This window comes from Aquarana catesbeiana, linkage group LG13 (assembly GCF_042186555.1).
Source record: "Aquarana catesbeiana isolate 2022-GZ linkage group LG13, ASM4218655v1, whole genome shotgun sequence".
Taxonomy (NCBI): Eukaryota; Metazoa; Chordata; class Amphibia; order Anura; family Ranidae; genus Aquarana; species Aquarana catesbeiana.
In genome coordinates this window covers 96567522-96584931 of record NC_133336.1, presented here as the reverse complement: position 1 = coordinate 96584931, position 17410 = coordinate 96567522, and the positions used below count along the sequence as shown (strand labels likewise).

The window sequence follows — 17410 nt, the reverse complement described above, 5'->3', positions numbered from 1 at the left end:
TCCCACTGCTGTCAAACAAATCCAATGATGCAGGTGCCGGGGCCGAGTCCAGCATTCTGTGTCTATGGATGGAGCGTGCTCGCAATGTAACCCCCAGGGGGAGCACTTCCTCCAGGGAGTTTACCGATGCGAGAAGGAGCCGCAAGCGCCGCCAGGGGACACAAGAAGACGAGGTTCATGGCCACACTGTGCAAAACGAACTGCACAGCGGAAGGTAAGTATGATATGTTTTGTTTTTTGTTTTGTTTTTAAATAACAAACAAGGGTTTACAACCCCTCTAAGCAGCTCCAGCACCTGTGTAAGGGAGGGTCTCAACAACAGCTGTGAATTCCCAAAGCTGTGACGTCCCCCTTAAGCTCTCATGGTTCGGCTGTTGTTGGCACTCTCTCCTCTCTCCCCTGCAGCAGCCACTCTCTGACACAGGGGAGCCAGAGCTGCTGGATCATGCAACCTAACTGGACCAGAAAAAAATTAGGTAAGCAACACACATCATTTTTATACAGGGGTATGCAGGATAGGAAGAGAGAAGGGAATGTTTTTAAAGAGGAGCTTCAGTCTACCTCCCAAAAAAATGTATATAAAGGACACTTACCTGTCCAGGGATCCAGCTCTGTCCTCACCCGAGGTGATTCTTCTAAAGGGCTTCGGGTCCAGGCACTGGCATCTTAACTAAGGGAAACCTTAGAGCTGCGCTGCACTTTGTGAATGGTCCCGCAGTCTTCTGGGAACTCTGATGTGTCCCAGAAGGCTGTGGGCGAAGAGGAGGTGAACTTAAGCGATCCTGGCAGAAGTGGGAGCGGGTACCTCTCAAAACCAGGTACCCGCTCTCCCCCCAACAAAACAAAATTAGTGCCAAATGTTAAAGGGGGGGGGGGGGGGGGGGGGGGGGGCAAACAACCGAAACCTCCGCTTTAAGATTAGTTAGATTTAGCCTTTTCTTCCACTTTAATTGTCTTATATTAGCTTTCCACAACACATACTGACATCCATCTGGTCAGTATGTGACATATATGCTCAGACATAGGGCACCTGCAATTTTGTAGCAACTCTGAATTAAAGGAGTTGTAAAGGCAGAAGGTTTTTTATCTTAAAGCATTTCATGTAATAAGATAAAAAGCCTTCTGTGTGTAGCAGCCTCCACAGCACCCCCTAATACTTACCTGAGCCCCATCTCTGTCCAGCGACGTTCATGAGTCACTTGGCCCTCTGAGACTCTCCCTCCCAATTGGCTGAGACACAGCAGCGGCACCACTGGCTCCTGCAGCTGTCAAAGTCAGTTAGCCAATAAGGAGAGAGAGGGGGCCAGATCGAACGGCAGCTCCGTGTCTGAATGGACACAGGGAGCTGCGGCTCGGCTCTCCCCATAGCAAGTTGCTTGCTGTGGGGTACTAAACAGGAGGGAGGGGCCAGGAGCAGTGAAGAGAGACCCGAGAACAGGAGGATCCGGACTGCCCTTTGCAAAACCACTGCACAGAGGAGGTAAGTATAACATGTTTGTTATTTTTTTTTAAACGAAACTTTACAATCACTTTAATCAGTATGTAGCATCTTTATCATATAGAAGCAGACAGCAAAACAACATCAAACAGAAATGTTTCCAACGCCCACATTTCATATGAAACTATGAAAGCCGCCAGGTGCCCAGACTTTACTGAAGCAATCTAAAAATGAGAAATCGTCTCTGGCCCTAATAGAATCCTTTCTCTAGTTTCTATGGTAAAGTTGTTTAGATCACTAAAATAATCAGTTGCCAATGATAGCTTAACAGGTAACTGGGCTACAATAATGCAAATTAGACACCAAAATGAGTCAACGTCTGTGTCTGCCCTTGTTTAAAGTAACTGGGAGTCAATGGAAGCCATGATGTGTCAGTGTCAATCCCCAAACACTGCTTCATCACAGCTGCCACATTGAAGGGGTAGACATTCTATAGCTTCATGGGAGGGAAGCATTTTTTTTTTTTTATTTAAAAAATAAGTCCTGCTATTACACGTTTGGAAAAAGGGGTTTAACCTTTCTTTCAAAGCTGAATCCTAGCTATGGTTTTTAAAGCATGGTTACATTGGTCTAAGGTGGACTAATGTAATAATTCATTCTGCATACCTGTGGGATCACTGTGAAAGCAGACAGCTGCTGTAGTAGTTGCCGCTACTACAGTAAATCGCTGACATCTTCTGGGTCAGACCTTCTTGACTATTACAAGCTTGGGAGAAGAGTTTCACCTTCTTTTTCAAAGCTGAATTCCACATCTGTTTTTTAATGCGTAGTTACATTGACCAATGTAATGTAGTCACCTGCTTAGACCAATGTAATAATTCATTCTGCATACCCGTGGGATCGCTGTGAAAGCAGACAGCTGCTGTAGTAGTTGCCGCTACTACAGTGATTGCTGCCGTCTTCTGGGTCCCATGCTTCCATTCACAGAATGACTCACATTTTTGTCAATAAATGCAGTGTTGTTGTCATCCTGGGACTGGAATTGTGTTACTGGCAGGATCACCAGGTGAAAATAAAGGGAAAAAAGCCTGCGCAATAGAAAACTATTACAGCCACCACATCTAAAGTCTGGTAAACTGCAATATATTCCATTTTTGTTTCTAGATTCAGACACACTTTATCTACAATACCTAAGTAAACAGTCTGTTGTAGATGAAGACTAAACATTTCTGTGCAGCATATGAAACAGAGTAGCCCCCGCACTTCGTTTCACAATGCACTGATTAGTCATATGAAGCAGCTAGTAGAAACAAAGACTGCCTGAATAACACTGTCCTAATTTCCACCTACAAATGTACCATAACAAGGAGGGAAATTACACTGAAAATGCACTTATTCTGTCTGAGTCCCCAAAAAGTCCATAAGACACATTTTATTTTTAGTTACTATTTAACTATGTAACAACTCCAAAATACCTTGGTTTGTTCTGGAAATATAAATTAGGTGGAAAATATCTAAATGTCATCTAAAATGATTAGATGTAACATTAAGAGCAGCAGAATGTTGTACTATGTTAGCCATTGACAACAGTAGAAGTTTGGATTTGGGGTGATACCATTTATTGGCTAACTAAATAGACTGACGTGCAAGCTTTTGAAGCATGCTGGTCTCTTCCACAGTGTGCTTCGAAAGCTTGCATTACAATTTATTTAGTTAGCCAATAAATGGTATCACTCCAGTCCAAACTTCTACAAGTAACATTAACATAAATCACTGGTTGGACATAAAGGAAACCCATGCTGACTCTCTTGCTTATGGATCTGCATGCTTGTTACAGGTCAGTGACATGGAAATTGAGGCCATATTGTCAGTAGTAACAACTACACAGGTATGTTTTAAAAAAAAAAAAAAAAAAAAGGATTGCCAGCTCCTTTACGCCTCTCATAATGAGTTTACTTTACAGCTGAACTCCAGGCAAACAGGTAAATACATAGATAAGATACATAAATGGGAGCTATTTTACCTGCCAAAGGGTGTTTTTGTTCATCCAGTTCTGAGTCTGCTCTCTGCTCTGCCACACCATACCTCCCTATGTGGTTGGGGGACCTATTTTTTTTCTCTAAAGTTATGTGACACTTACAACATCTTGTCCCTTTCCCCCCTTCCCCATCCTGTAACTGGACAGGTATAAGAAAAGCTGGAGTCTAATGAGCCAAGACAAAGGGGTCGGTCCAAGCATCACCGATGGATTTTCCATTTATATCTAAGCAGAAGTGGTGATATACCATCCTAGATTTCTTACACAAAGCCAACAATTGCTAAAGCCAACTTCCTTCCATCCCAAACTGACAGAGTGCCTGCAAAGTGCCATATAATTTACTATGTTCACCTATAAATAACCCTCTCCTAGGTCATTTAAACTCATTGCAAACGTTTATGATGCTTAAGTTGTCTCCTTATTTGGCCAGCTTTCCTATGCCCTGTACACACGGTCGGATTTTCCGACAACAAATGTTCGATGGGGGCTTGTTGTCGGAAATTCCGACCGTGTGTAGGCTCCATCAGACATTTTCCGTCGGAATTTCCGACAAACAAAATTTGAGATCTGGATGTAAATTCCGACGCACAAAGTTCCATGCATGCTCTGAATCAATTACGAGACGGAAGCGCTCGGTCTGGTAAAACTATCGTTCGTAATGGAGATAGCACATTCGTCACGCTGCAAATTTTGAAATCTTTTAATGCAGCGCATTCTCTTCTTCTTTAGAATGCTAGAATAACGAAGTTGTTTCGCTGCTCATATTCACACATTCTGTTCTGACAACCTGATTCCATTATTTCTCGTGATCTCATGAATTGTTTTTTTTTTTTTCGTCAGATCTCCATAATAATGTTTAGACGTTTTGGTTATAGTGGGGTTTTTTTTATCCAGATCTCCTATTTTTTTATTTATTTTTTTTGTTTTTTTTATAGTGATCTCCATAATTTTTTCTTTAGTTTTGTGTCAAGTTACCACAACACCATTATTATCTTGTATTTTTTAACCTCAAGGAGGTTGGAGTCCCTTGGTAATCTGACATTGTATTTTTGAAATGTACCTGCCTACTCACAAACAAACTGGCCTTTTTGAAGTTAAACACATAGGCAAGTATTTGTGAAAAATAAAAAGGCCATTTATTATGGGTCATAACAAAATAAAGAGGAAGGCAACGCTGGAGAAACTGGTGAAATTTGCGAAGCCTTTGTACCCCAGGGCACACATCAATTATTTTACAGTCAAAATTGGTGGCCTGAGTAGTCCTTATAATAGTGAGCACAATCCGGTCCAGGACTCCAAGCGATTGACGAGAACAGCAGCAGATGACATATGTCCCCAGGCTGGCGTCTTTTGTCAAACCACACCAAACCCAGGCCATCACTCTCTTGTCTTCCCTACATGCTTGCTTCCAGGCTGTGGCTCTGGTGATGTAGTTGTGGCAGGAGGTGGAGGAGGAGGATGACCATGGTTGAACTCACAAACGTGGCATTGGCTTGCGAGTTCGCCCCTTCACCCCTTATTTAGGACTTGTACTATAACTTCCTCACATAAGAGGCGATAGCCCTCCTCCATTTCCTGCATTTTGCAGGCTGCTATGTAGGCATAGTCCTCTTGATTATTGGGGGGCTTTCTGAGGGCCACAGTAGCCTTCCGAAATAGGCCAAGTGCTGCCTCCTCCAGGTTACTCCACTTCCTGGGACTTTTTTGTGGAAGGCGGAGGGGAGGGACCTGGGATTCGGGCAGGCTACTAAGCCCAGCCACCTCCTGGCTGCCACTTTCCACGGCCTCCTCCTGGCTGCCACTTTCCTGTATATGGAAAAGGGACATAGTTTTAGTTTTTGGTTCATCAATCACACACAATTTTTAGCTCATGGTGTTTGCAAATTGAATGTTAATAAATAGAAAAGACTATAATTCTGACCCCAGCATTTTTCATTCTTGTCCCAATCATTTGTGGCTACTACTGTCTATTGATATGTAAAACACTTTGTAAAATCAGAAATTACTGATCAATAATAACATCTAGTTAACATCATTAATTATTTGACTAGAAATATGTTGAACAATGCTATACCTGGCTCAAGCTGGGCTCCTCCACTTCTTCCTGGCTGGAAGGCCCAGGTTGGACGTCGGAAGCCTCAGCTGAGGTAGAAGGAAGCCTTGAAGGAAGATTGGAGAGTGCTGGCCTGGGTTCAGTCTGGCCAGCCAGAAAATGCAGTCTGTCATAGTACCACAGCCTGGGTACATAAATGTCATCTGCTGCAGCTCCTGATCTCTGGGAATCCCGGACCTTCTTGCGTTCCCTATTATAATTGCTCCTCATGCCACCAATTAGGGCCTTCAAATAGGGGATGTCTGCCGTGGGGGATCACCGGCTTCACAAATTCCAGCAATTGATCCAGCGCTGCCTTCCTCTTTGGTTTATATAAAAGGGGTGGTTTACCTGCCACAGACAGGGCAGCTCCCTGTACATATCAGTGAATATGGGGATAAAGTCCTCATCATTGAATGAGGACTCAATCATTTTCTCTGCAAGACACAACACAAGGCAAACCCTAATGTCAGGCTAAACTCTCCTAATCTTGTCCCAATATAGGCCTCAATCTAGAAGCAGTATAGGCCACTGATGCACCAAGTTAAAATTGTACCTTTGTAAGAACGATCGGCGCTTCCGCTACTCCTTCCTCCACTCACAGATCGTAAGTATGACACACGCGTGTTGCGCTTTATATACACTGCACATGCGAGAAACTTCGCCCGCCCCAGACGTGCTTTCTAGTATATTCCCCGCCCTTTGTCTTTCGGCGCAGTGGGAGAGCACATGGCGGAGAGACAAAAGGTGCATGAAGACAGCAGCAGCAACGACAAAGCCCGGAGCCACGATCGTCCCGATTCCAGAGGATATTTAAGGCCTCAAATATGGGCTTTATAGAGATGGTGGAGATGGTGGACATCTTCAAGAAGGCCGACTATGACAGGAAGCATGGACTGTACCCAAACTCAAATGTGAGAAAGGCCAAGATCATGACTAAAGTTGTGAAAAGTCTGCCAAAGAATTTCGAGGTACGGCGATCCAAGGATCAACTGAGGAAACGATGGTCAGACCTCAAATTGAGGGAGCAGGATCAGTACAGAAGAATCAAGAGAGTGCTGCAAAAAAGTATTTTGTCGTGTGTTCCTATTCTTCTTACATTCGTGCTTTTCTTTACTGTTGTACAGTTTAAAATGGCAAGTTTCAGGTTCGTGGGCACAGTAATCGTTCATAGTAAACATTGTTCGTTCGCCCACTAATATGATGTTTTTTGCAGATGCAGGTTAACTACATTTGGTCATGCCTATTTGTCTTAAAAGAAGTTTAGTAAATTGTTGTCTAGATGGGTTTGTAACTAGAATGAAATGCAAACTTGATTCAGTGTAAGGAGAGGACACTCAACAGCTGTTTACACATCTGGACTCAGGAGCACTAGTGTGGGACACCAGAACAAACTTTTTAGGGTGTCCCACACAGGTGCTCCAGTGGATACTAGGGGTCTCTACATGTGTGATACTTTAACAAAAAAGGTATTTCAGCTTTGTAAAGGGAAAAAAATCATGTCTTTAGCTTTGAAAACTGCCAAAACAGACAATTGTACGACACTTCCAAGCAATGTTTCATATTCCTATTTCTTGCCTCAAATATATGTGTGCTCAGTATACCTTTATTTTATTTGCATAGGGGAGAAAAGACTCGGGACGTCAAAGGTCACCAGGGACCCCCAACCTCCTAAAGAAGGGGAAATCCAAAAACAACAACCATAGGATGTGGAGGAAGGAGAGGTTTATGAAGTGGGTGAAATAGTGACCACAACAGGTGAGTGTCTGAGACCACAGCTTCAGGTAAAAGATGGATGCCTGCATATTTATAAAATACATGGTGTTATTTTTTTTTTTTTTTTTTTTTTTTTAGGTGATGTGGATGTTGTTGAAGAAGAAACACATTTCACAAGTGCAAGTGCACACGTCTTCATCGGGGAGATCATGGTGTGCTATCGGGATTTACAGAAGATCAAGGAAGACATCAATGATGTGGAAAAAAGACTCAAACATCATTGATGTTTTAGGCAGAATCGAAAACACACCAACATTTATCAAATTCTTTCTATTTTTCTAACTTTTAAAATTTTGAAAGCAACATTTTGAAGATGCACACAGTGTGTCAACATGTGCTATCTGCCATCACGGGATATCAAGGTACGCGTTTTGGGGGTGCAACCCCTTCCTCGCAACTAAAGTAGATGAGAAGAAGGGGTTGCACCCCCAAAACATATCCATTGATCCCCCATGATGGGAGCTAGCACATGTTGACATTAGGCATGGGATCAGGAGGGAAATCCCCATTATGACTGTCAATTTGTGTGCATCTTCAAAATTTGGCTTTCACAGGGGTGACATCACCTCATCTGATGAAGGCAATATCAACACCGTTTGGACATACTAATGTCTGATATTGCCTTCAGTTTGTCAAAGTTGAACTTTGTAAGTTCCTGAGTTGTGTATTGTTTTATGGTTTTAAACATGCCCGTTTTAACACAAAAAAGGCTATTTGTACTGTGCAAAAAAGAAAAAATGTTATTACTAAAATATGTTGGTTTGTTCAAAAACCCTTTTCTAATGCACATGTAAATTTGCACAGAGTAAAAAGTTTTCTATTCAACAATGTGTGGCTTCTTCTTTCAAGGCTCAATATAATTTTTTGGACTAAGTTGGTGTTTACACTGAAATGGGGGTTATTTACTAAAGGCAAATCCACTTTGCACTACAAGTGTAGTTTCATGTGCACTTTTGCAGTGCACTTGAAGTGCAAAATGGATTTTCCTTTAGTAAATAACTCCCACAGTGCTTTATAATTTGCCACAATCATGCCATTTTCATGACTCACCAAAATTAATTCATGGTGCTGAAAATGATGTATATTTTTATCAGTAATGTATTACATACATTAACAACAAAAACAAGGTGTGTGTAGCAGACCCACAACATAATAATAGTTCACTGAAGAAGAGATTGTCACCTCATGTATCAAATAAATTACATTTGCACTATTGAAGAAAATGGCCAAAAAGAAACTCCCATTGGAGAACCTAGGAGACAGCTAAAATAAACACAAGCAGTAAATCTAAGTAAATCTTATTTCAGTTTAACAAAAAAATTTATTTTGAAAATGTTTCTTAAACATTTTCTGTCATAATCAATGGCCCCTCTACCCGCAAAGTACTCGACATACTTCTGTCTTACTTCACGGGCGCTTTGGGGGGGCAAGCCAGGACGGCCAGCTTCAAGGGCCGTCAGGGTTTCTTCTTGAAGTCCGGCCTCCGGCCCCACTGAGGCAACATAGTTCATTGAATTTCTCCTTAAAGGGTTGTGGAGAATGCAGCTTGCAAGGATTAGATGGTTAAGTTTATATTCCGCCATGTTGATTGCCGTAAGGAATAGGCGGAACCAGCTGGCCATTATCCCGAAAGCGTTCTCCACCACTCCGGTAGTTAAAAACCCTCTGGTCCGGGGTGAGGGTCCTCATGGCTTCAAAACGGTCAGCTGGTCAGAACGAACTAACAGAAAGCACTGAAAAACAGAAAGGCCCAAGAAGAGCGAGCTGAAAATCAGAAACGAGTGGAGAACGCATTGCAAGATCAAATACGTACTATAAAATACGCACTGAAAAACAAATGCGAAATGACTACACGCACTGAAAACCAGATACAAACCCACAAACACAAACTGAAGAGCAGTAACAATCGGAAAAGCGAGAGGCTGAAAAGCGCGAATCGTCTCTCACCAAACTTCTACTAACACGAGATTAGCAGAAGGAGCCCAAAGGGTGGCGCACTTGGTATTGAACTTCCCTTTTCTAGTGCCGTTGTACGTGTTGTACGTCACCGCGTTCTTGACATTCGGAATTTCCGTCAAGATTTGTGTGACCGTGTGTATGCAAGACAAGTTTGAGCCAACATCCGTCGGAAAAAATCCATGGATTTTGTTGTCGGAATGTCCGATCGTGTGTACGCGGCATTATTCAAATGCAGAAGGTGGCTCCTTATTTGCCCAGCTTCTTATTCAGATTGGATCTTTATTCACAAAGGTGATCATTTACAAAACAATCATCTACAAGGTTTTTTAATAAAATCCTGAACTTTAACAACAATTCTGTCTCCCTAACTGCCATGTATTTAAAGGGGTAATTCTGAATAAATCACATTTTTTATATGAGAACCATCTTGGCTCACCCAGATGTGACTTGTTTTCATATAATTTGGCATCCTTCTATTAGTTAAAGTTCAATTTGGCCTGAGCCAAGTGATATAAATCATACAATATGGCAACGATAAAAAAGAAAGAAAGAAAGGGCGCACCAGCCATTTCTGCATACAATATGGCACCCTGACAGCCATGCATTTCAATGGGAAATTCCAAATAAGAAGCCAAGCTATTCCTATATGAAAATCATCTTGACTCACCCAAATTCCACTTTCTTTATACCCATTGGGCATCCTACTATATCGGAAAGTTAAATTTGGCCCGAGCCAATTGATGAAAATCATAAAATATGGCACCAAACTTGTCACCCTGACAGCCATGCATCTCAATGGGAAATTTTGAATAAGAAGCCAAGCTATTCCTATATGAAAACCATCTTGGCTCACCCAAATTCCACTTTCTTTATACTCATTGGGCATCCTTCTATATAGAAAAGTTCAATGTGGCCCGAGTCAAGAGATATACAGTATCTCACAAAAGTGAGCACACCCCTTACATTTTTGTAAATATTTCATTATATCTTTTCATGTGACAACACTGAAGAAATGACACTTTGCTACAATGTAAAGTAGTGATTGTACAGCTTGGATAACAGTGTACATTTGCTGTCCCGTCAAAATAACTCAACACACAGTCATTGATGTGTAAACTGCTGGCAACAAAAGTGAGTACACCCCTAAGTGAAAATGTCCAAATTAGCCATTTTCCCTCCCCTGTGTCATGTGACTCATTAGTGTTACAAGGTCTCAGGTGTGAATGGGGAGCAGGTGTGTTAAATTTGGTGTTATCGCTCTCACTCTTTTATACTGGTCACTGGAAGTTCAACATGGCACCTCATGGCAAAGAACTCTGAGGATCTGAAAAAAAGAATTGTTGTTCTACATAAAGATGGCCTAGGCCAGTGATAGTGAACCTTGGCACCCCAGATGTTTTGGAACTACATTTCCCATGATGCTCTTGCACTCTACAGTGTAGTTGAGCATCATGGGAAATGTAGTTCCAAAACATCTGGAGTGCCAAGGTTCGCCATCACTGGCCTAGGCTAAAAGAGGATTCTCAATACCCTGAAACTGAGCTGCAGCACAATGGCCAAGACCATACAGCGGTTTAACAGGGCAGGTTCCACTCAGAACAGGCCTCATCATGGTCGACCAAAGAGGTTAAGTGCACGTGCTCAGTGTCATATCAAGAATTTGTCTTTTGGAAATAGACGTATGAGTGCTGCCAGCATTGCTGCAGAGGTTGAAGGTGTGGGGGGTGACATGGATTACTGGAACCATGTCCTGTGGTCTGATGAGACCAAGATAAACTTATTTGGTTCAGATGGTGTCAAGCGTGTGTGGCGGGAATCAAGTGAGGGGTACAAACACAAGTGTGTCTTGCCTACAGTGAAGCATGGTGGTGGGAATGTCATGGTCTGGGGCTGCATGAGTGCTGCCAACACTGGGGAGTACAAAGACAAGTGTGTCTTGCCTACAGTCCAGCATGGTGGTGGGAGTGTCATGGTCTAGAGCTGCATGAGTGCTGCCGGCACTGGGGAGCTACAGTTCATTGAGGGAACCATGAATGCAAACATGTACTGTGACATACTGAAGCAGAGCATGATCCCCACCCTTCGGGGACTGGGCCGCAGGGCAGTATTCCAACATAATAACGACCCTAAACACACCTCCAAGACGACCACTGCCTTGCTAAAGAAGCTGAGGGTAAAGGTGATGGACTGGCCAAGCATGTCTCCAGACCTAAACCCTATTGAGCATCTGTGGGGCATACTCAAATGGAAGGTGGAGGAGCGCAAGGAATCCAACATCCACCAGCTCCATGATGTCAGCATAGAGGAGTGGAAGAGGACTCCAGTGGCAACCTGTAAAGCTCTGATGAACTCCATGCCCAAGAAGGTTAAGGCTGTGCTGGAAAATAATGGTGGCCACACAAAATATTGACACTTTGGGCCCAACTTGGAGATTTTCACTTATGGGTGTACTCACTTTTGTTGCCAGCAGTTTAGACATTAATAGCTGTGTATTGAGTTATTTTGAGGGGACAGCAAATGTACACTGTTATGTAAGCTGTACACTCACTACTTTACATTGTAGCAAAGTGTCATTTCTTCAGTGCTGTCACATGAAAAGATATAATAAAATATTTACAAAAATGTGAGGGGTGTACTTTGATACTGTAAATCATAAAAATTGACACACTGACAGCCATAGATTTCAATGGGAAATTCTGAATAAGAAGCCAAGCTATTCCTATATGAAAACCATCTTGGCTCACCCAAATTCCACTTGTTTTATACTCATTGGGCATCCTTTATAGGAAAGTTCAATTTGGCCCGAGCCAAGTGATATAAATCATAAAATATGGCACCAAACGTGGCACCAGGACAGCCATGCATTTCAATGGGGAATTTTGAATAAGAAGCCAAGCTATTCCTATATGAAAACCATCTTGGCTCACCCAAATTCCACTTGTTTTATACTCATTGGGCATTCTACTATATAGAAAATTTCAATTTGGCCCGAGCCAAGGGATATAAATCATAAAAATTGTCACCCTGACAGCCATAGAAAGCCACATTTCATTAACACTAGATTACCAAAAGTTCTGTATAGGAATTATATATGTTGTATTCATTTTAACAAAAAATAGATTTAAGTAAAGCTATAGGCAAAACTTTTTTTTTTTATTTAAGATAGAGTAAGGAAGGGTTATAACCCCTGGAAGAATTATTTCTGCCATCTTTGTCCCATTGGAGAGATTTACCTTCACTTCCTATCCCATAGCCAAAATAGGAAGTGAGAGGTAATACCTCTGCAAATTCAGGGAATTTCTTGGAGACCCCCAGGTCACCAGAACTAGTGTCCCCATTGGAAGATTTCCCCTATATTACTTTGCTGGGGACAATCCAAAAGCTTGGATTTTATTTTACTTTCACTTTCAATGATAATTGGTAAACAGAGAGGGTGAATCTCCCTAATGGGGACACAGAGAGCAATAAAAACTGACAGGGGTTCTAATCCATCTTCCCTCTATCCAAAACGAAAAAAAAAAAAAAAAGTTTTGCCTTTAGTTATACTTTAGCATTCAAAACTGAACCAATGCAACAAGTTTATTTCAGAGAAAAAATCCAGACTTAATAAATATTCTTTAAATACAAGAGGCATGTATAATTGTACTCTTCCTGTGCTGTAATCCAATATGTAACAATTCCAGTCATTTGCAACAAAACGGGAGTTTTCCATAAGAAAGACCGGTCACTGCTGCTCTCTCCTTATGCAGGGAGACTGGTTTTGTACTTGCATGCATACTTACATGTGGTTAGTTTTCTGCAGGCAACCTATAGTGGGAGAACTACTGGGTCCCACCACTAGCTCTGCTCTACCTTTCTTTTGCTCCCCTACCACTCTGTGCCCCCAAGAAAACAATGTGACATACCCAGTACAATCCAGGTATGGTGGACCCTGTGACTTTTCACATGGCATTGTTGGTGCTTGAAGATTGGCCGCTCAGGCGCCCAACTCAGATGGAGATATGGAGATAGTCCTCAGCCTCATGCAAGCTGAAGTTCATTTTCACTTTACTTCTGGGGCTAATGGAGCAGCCAAGGAGCCAGCATTAAAAGAAAATTTTAGCTTTGCTTCCCTTCACTTTAAAGGGTTTTTAGTATAAATAGAAATTCCCAACGGTTTTTGACTTAATGTGGTTCCTTTCCCCATTGCTAGAGATGCAGTCTTACTAGAACTAGAATATACAATTAATCACATGCACCATCATCTTCTATAGCACCTAATGGACTTCGATATGAAAACGCATATAGTGCAACTTTTGGACCGAATTCCATTCTGAATACCAGTATTCCAGGCAAAATGTCCTACTGGGGAGACATAACAGGTTACTGGGAATGCAGTAAGAACAAATTCTTATCTTGGCTGCTCACGTGCACTAAGCTGTTTGGCTCAAAACACTTGGCCCATTATTTAGAGGGGCACTAATTGAGCACATAGACCAGGGATTTGCAATTAGCTGACCTCCAGCTGTTGCAGAACTGCAAGTCCCATGAGGCATAGCAAGACTCTGACAGCCACAAGCATGACACCCAGAGGCAGGGGCATGATGGGACTTGTAGTTTCGCAACAGCTGGAGGTCCGCTAATTGGATATCCCTGACATAGAATGTGGACTGACACAAAAACTACCTTTTAAACCAATTTGTCGTAAAATTAGGTAACTAATTTTTACAGCAGCTATTGCAAAACTCAGAAGAAATGCTCAGTGCTGTGTGAGACCTTATAGGTATATGGATTACAGGAGAGAAGCCCATGGAAATGTGTATATATGACTCACTTGTGGAGTGGTCTTACGAAAAGTATCTTCCCCTTGAATGATACTGTTAATGACCGCTTTCTTCAGAACACTGTATTCTGCCAGCGTCAAATTAATGGACTCAATCTGCTGTTGACATGTCTGACAGTGACCACTGGAAGAAGCATGGAAGAGTAGTATATGTTAATAAAGGAACTCTGGACAAAAACAGGCAACCTACCACTGCAGTCCAAAAATCACAATTATAATACATATTCTAAGGCCTCTTCAACTATATACAGTTTATACTCTGTTGTTTAACTAATCCAAAAAAGGAACAGAAGCGCTAGGCAAGTCCTAGTGCAGCATTATTTTATTTGATTAATATACAAATTGTTGACTGTATAGGGTGCACTTACAACAGTGCTAGTGAGGGTAGGTGCTTTCCAGATCCAGCATCACAGAAGAGCCGCCAGGGTGTCCCTGTGTGTTTGTTTTTACTAATGTTTGACTAATCCAGCCTGTCATTTTATTTCAAATGCTCTTCATTGTTGAATGAGAATCTACCATTGAAAAGGAACTTAAGTATAACAAAAGAATACAAGTTCCTGAAATCATTAATAAATAAAAATTAAGCAATCTTTTTTCCTTAGGAAAGGGAAGATGAGATAATATGCAATGTAGTGGTGAACACATTAAATAGTCTCTGTAACTTCTCCTCTGCTACACTATGGGGGAGATTTACTAAAATTGGAGCATTCAGAATCTGGTGCAGCTGTGCATGGTAGCCAATCAGCTTCTAACTTCAGCTTGTTCAATTAAGCTTTGACAATAAAACCTGAAAGCCGATTGGTTTCTATGCAGAACCGCACCAGATTTTGCACTCTCTATTTTCAGAAGATCTCCCCCTTCGCGTATTCAGTGCAGCAATAAAACAGGCAGGATATTTGATATTTCTGCACGTGAATGTGGTAATTAGATGTGTGGATATTCCATACCATCCACATTACTTCACAAATAAGCTGTGCATTTGTAATCTATAATACAGCAATTTGCATGGTTATTTTAGATGCAAATGGTACTTTTCTTCAAAGTGCACTAGAGGCAGCTCTTTGTGCCGGGGAATCAGATTACTATATGTAAAAGAAGAACCCTAGCCAAAAAGTTCCAAACACATAGCTGAAGTAAATACATGTACAGTAAAAACCTTGGATTGAGAGCATAATTTGTTCCAGAAACATGCTTGTAATCCAAAGCACTTGTATATCAAAGCAAATTTCCCCATAAGAAATAATGGAAAATCAAATGATTCGTCCCACAACCATTTATTCATAAGTCCTTCAGTTTATAGTCCATATAAAAAGATTATAGCAATGTGATAGGTTGTATAACGATAAAATGTCCATCCACAAATGGAAGCCCCCACAAGGGGAATATAAGCAAAATCCAGCAGGAGCTACAGTGTATAAAAGAGAAGAGAGGCGCCTCTAAGTGTAGCAATATGGTTACATTTAATGAAGGTACAACATTTAGCAACTCACATGGATGAGGATTAAAAGAGGCACATCTAAGTATGCAGGCATCCGGAGTAAAGCTGTCTGCAATTGTGACCGGGAAGACTACCCTGCAGTAGAGCGATCTGAAAGCGAGGCTTAAACCGCTCATGGAGCGCACCATTAAAGGGACGGCGCGAGTGGCAGTGAGGAGGATGGTTTATGTGGACATCTTTACCCCGGATGCCTGCATACTTGGATGTGCCCGTTTTAATCATCAACCATGTGAGTTGCTAGATGTTGTACCTTCAATAAATGTAACCATATTGCTACACTTAGAGGCGCCTCTCTTCTCTTTTCTACTCAGTTGTGATATGACGCTACTTGTATATCAAGACATTGCTTGTATATCAAGTCAAGATTTATAAAAAAAATTTGCTTGTCTTGCAAAACGCTCTCAAACCAAGGTTTTACTGTACACAGTTTTATCTATAAAAAAAAGTATTTGTAAATCTAACTCTAACATATGTTTTGCCGTATTGGTGTCTTCAGGAAGACGCCAATACGGAGAAACATATGTCAGAGCAGAGGAGCAGCCATTCCAGGTCGTCATCCCACATCCAATCTAGGCTTTGCCCTTAGAAGAGACGCGGACTCCACGCTATCCCTCTAGGACTAGCCGGCTTGCACATGCTGATTACACCTGGTGCCCAGTACGGCACTGTTACATGTGAATGTAATCGCCATTTGTTGTTGTCATATTTTTATCCATTAAAATTACTACACTATGAGACCTTTCACTATGTCTCTTGTGGAGTAATTTTTCCTATCCTAGTTTCATCTTGGGGGCCAATGGAGCGGAACTGTGCTGTTAGTGGAATCTGTTGTTATTCCAGAAGCGCTGTGTGACCTTCATGTAAAGGGGGGGTCAAATTTTTCTGGTGAGTGGCCACCCATTTATTGAGCACTGGTGGGGAAGAACTAGAAAACTAATTTGAGCATCACTACTTGGTGTTGGGATTCATCATTATGGACTTTTAGCTTGCTATTTATTTTGTATTTGTATTAATTTGATTCACTGGACATTAATAACGCCTCACCCTTTAATATATTTTGGCAGCATTTGGTGATTCGTTCACTTTTATGTTCTCACAGGGTGCCATTCACTGTTTTATATATTTTTTACTCTCTAAAGAATAGTGGGAGAAAGTGGGAGATCAATCCTGCCATCAGTCTCTCCAAGCTAAAAGAGTTTCCAGGAAGGAAGTTAAAAACACAACTTTTTTTTAACCTCTTCAGCCCCGGAAGGTTTACCCCCCTTCATGACCAGGTCATTTTTTGCAATATGGCACTGCGTTACTTTAACTAACAATTGCACAGTCATGCAACTCTGTACTAAAAATAAAATTTATTTGTCCTTTTATTTTCCCCACAAATAGAGCTTTCTTTTGGTGGTATTTGATCATCTCTGCAGTTTGTATTTTTTGCACTATAAAAAAAATAACACTGCCAATTTTGAAAAAAAAATATTTTTTACTTTATGCTATAAAACATACCCAATAAAAAAATGTAAAAAATAAAAATGTATTAATCAATTTAGGCAAATATGTATTCTGCCACATATTTTTGGTAAAATAAAATCCCAATAAGCGTATATAGATTGGTTTGCGCAAAAGTTATGGCATCTACAAAGTATGGGATATATTTATGGAAGTTACATTTTTTTAATTGTTTTTACTACGAATGGTGGCGATCAGCGATTTTTAGCAGGACTGTGACATTGCTGCGGACAAATCTGAAACTAAGTGATACTTTTTGGGGACCAGTGACACCAATACAGTGA

General features: G+C 41.3%; 1 protein-coding gene across 1 annotated transcript in view; it reads right to left on the bottom strand.

Moving 5' to 3' along the window:
• Positions 1 to 17410, bottom strand: part of PRORP (protein only RNase P catalytic subunit) — a 132399-nt gene that overhangs the window by 101717 nt on the left and 13272 nt on the right. Inside the window, exon 3 of the mRNA XM_073609440.1 lies at positions 14117 to 14249. Within this exon, the coding sequence (XP_073465541.1) occupies positions 14117 to 14249 (133 nt within the window). The remainder of the gene's footprint in view (positions 1 to 14116; positions 14250 to 17410) is intronic.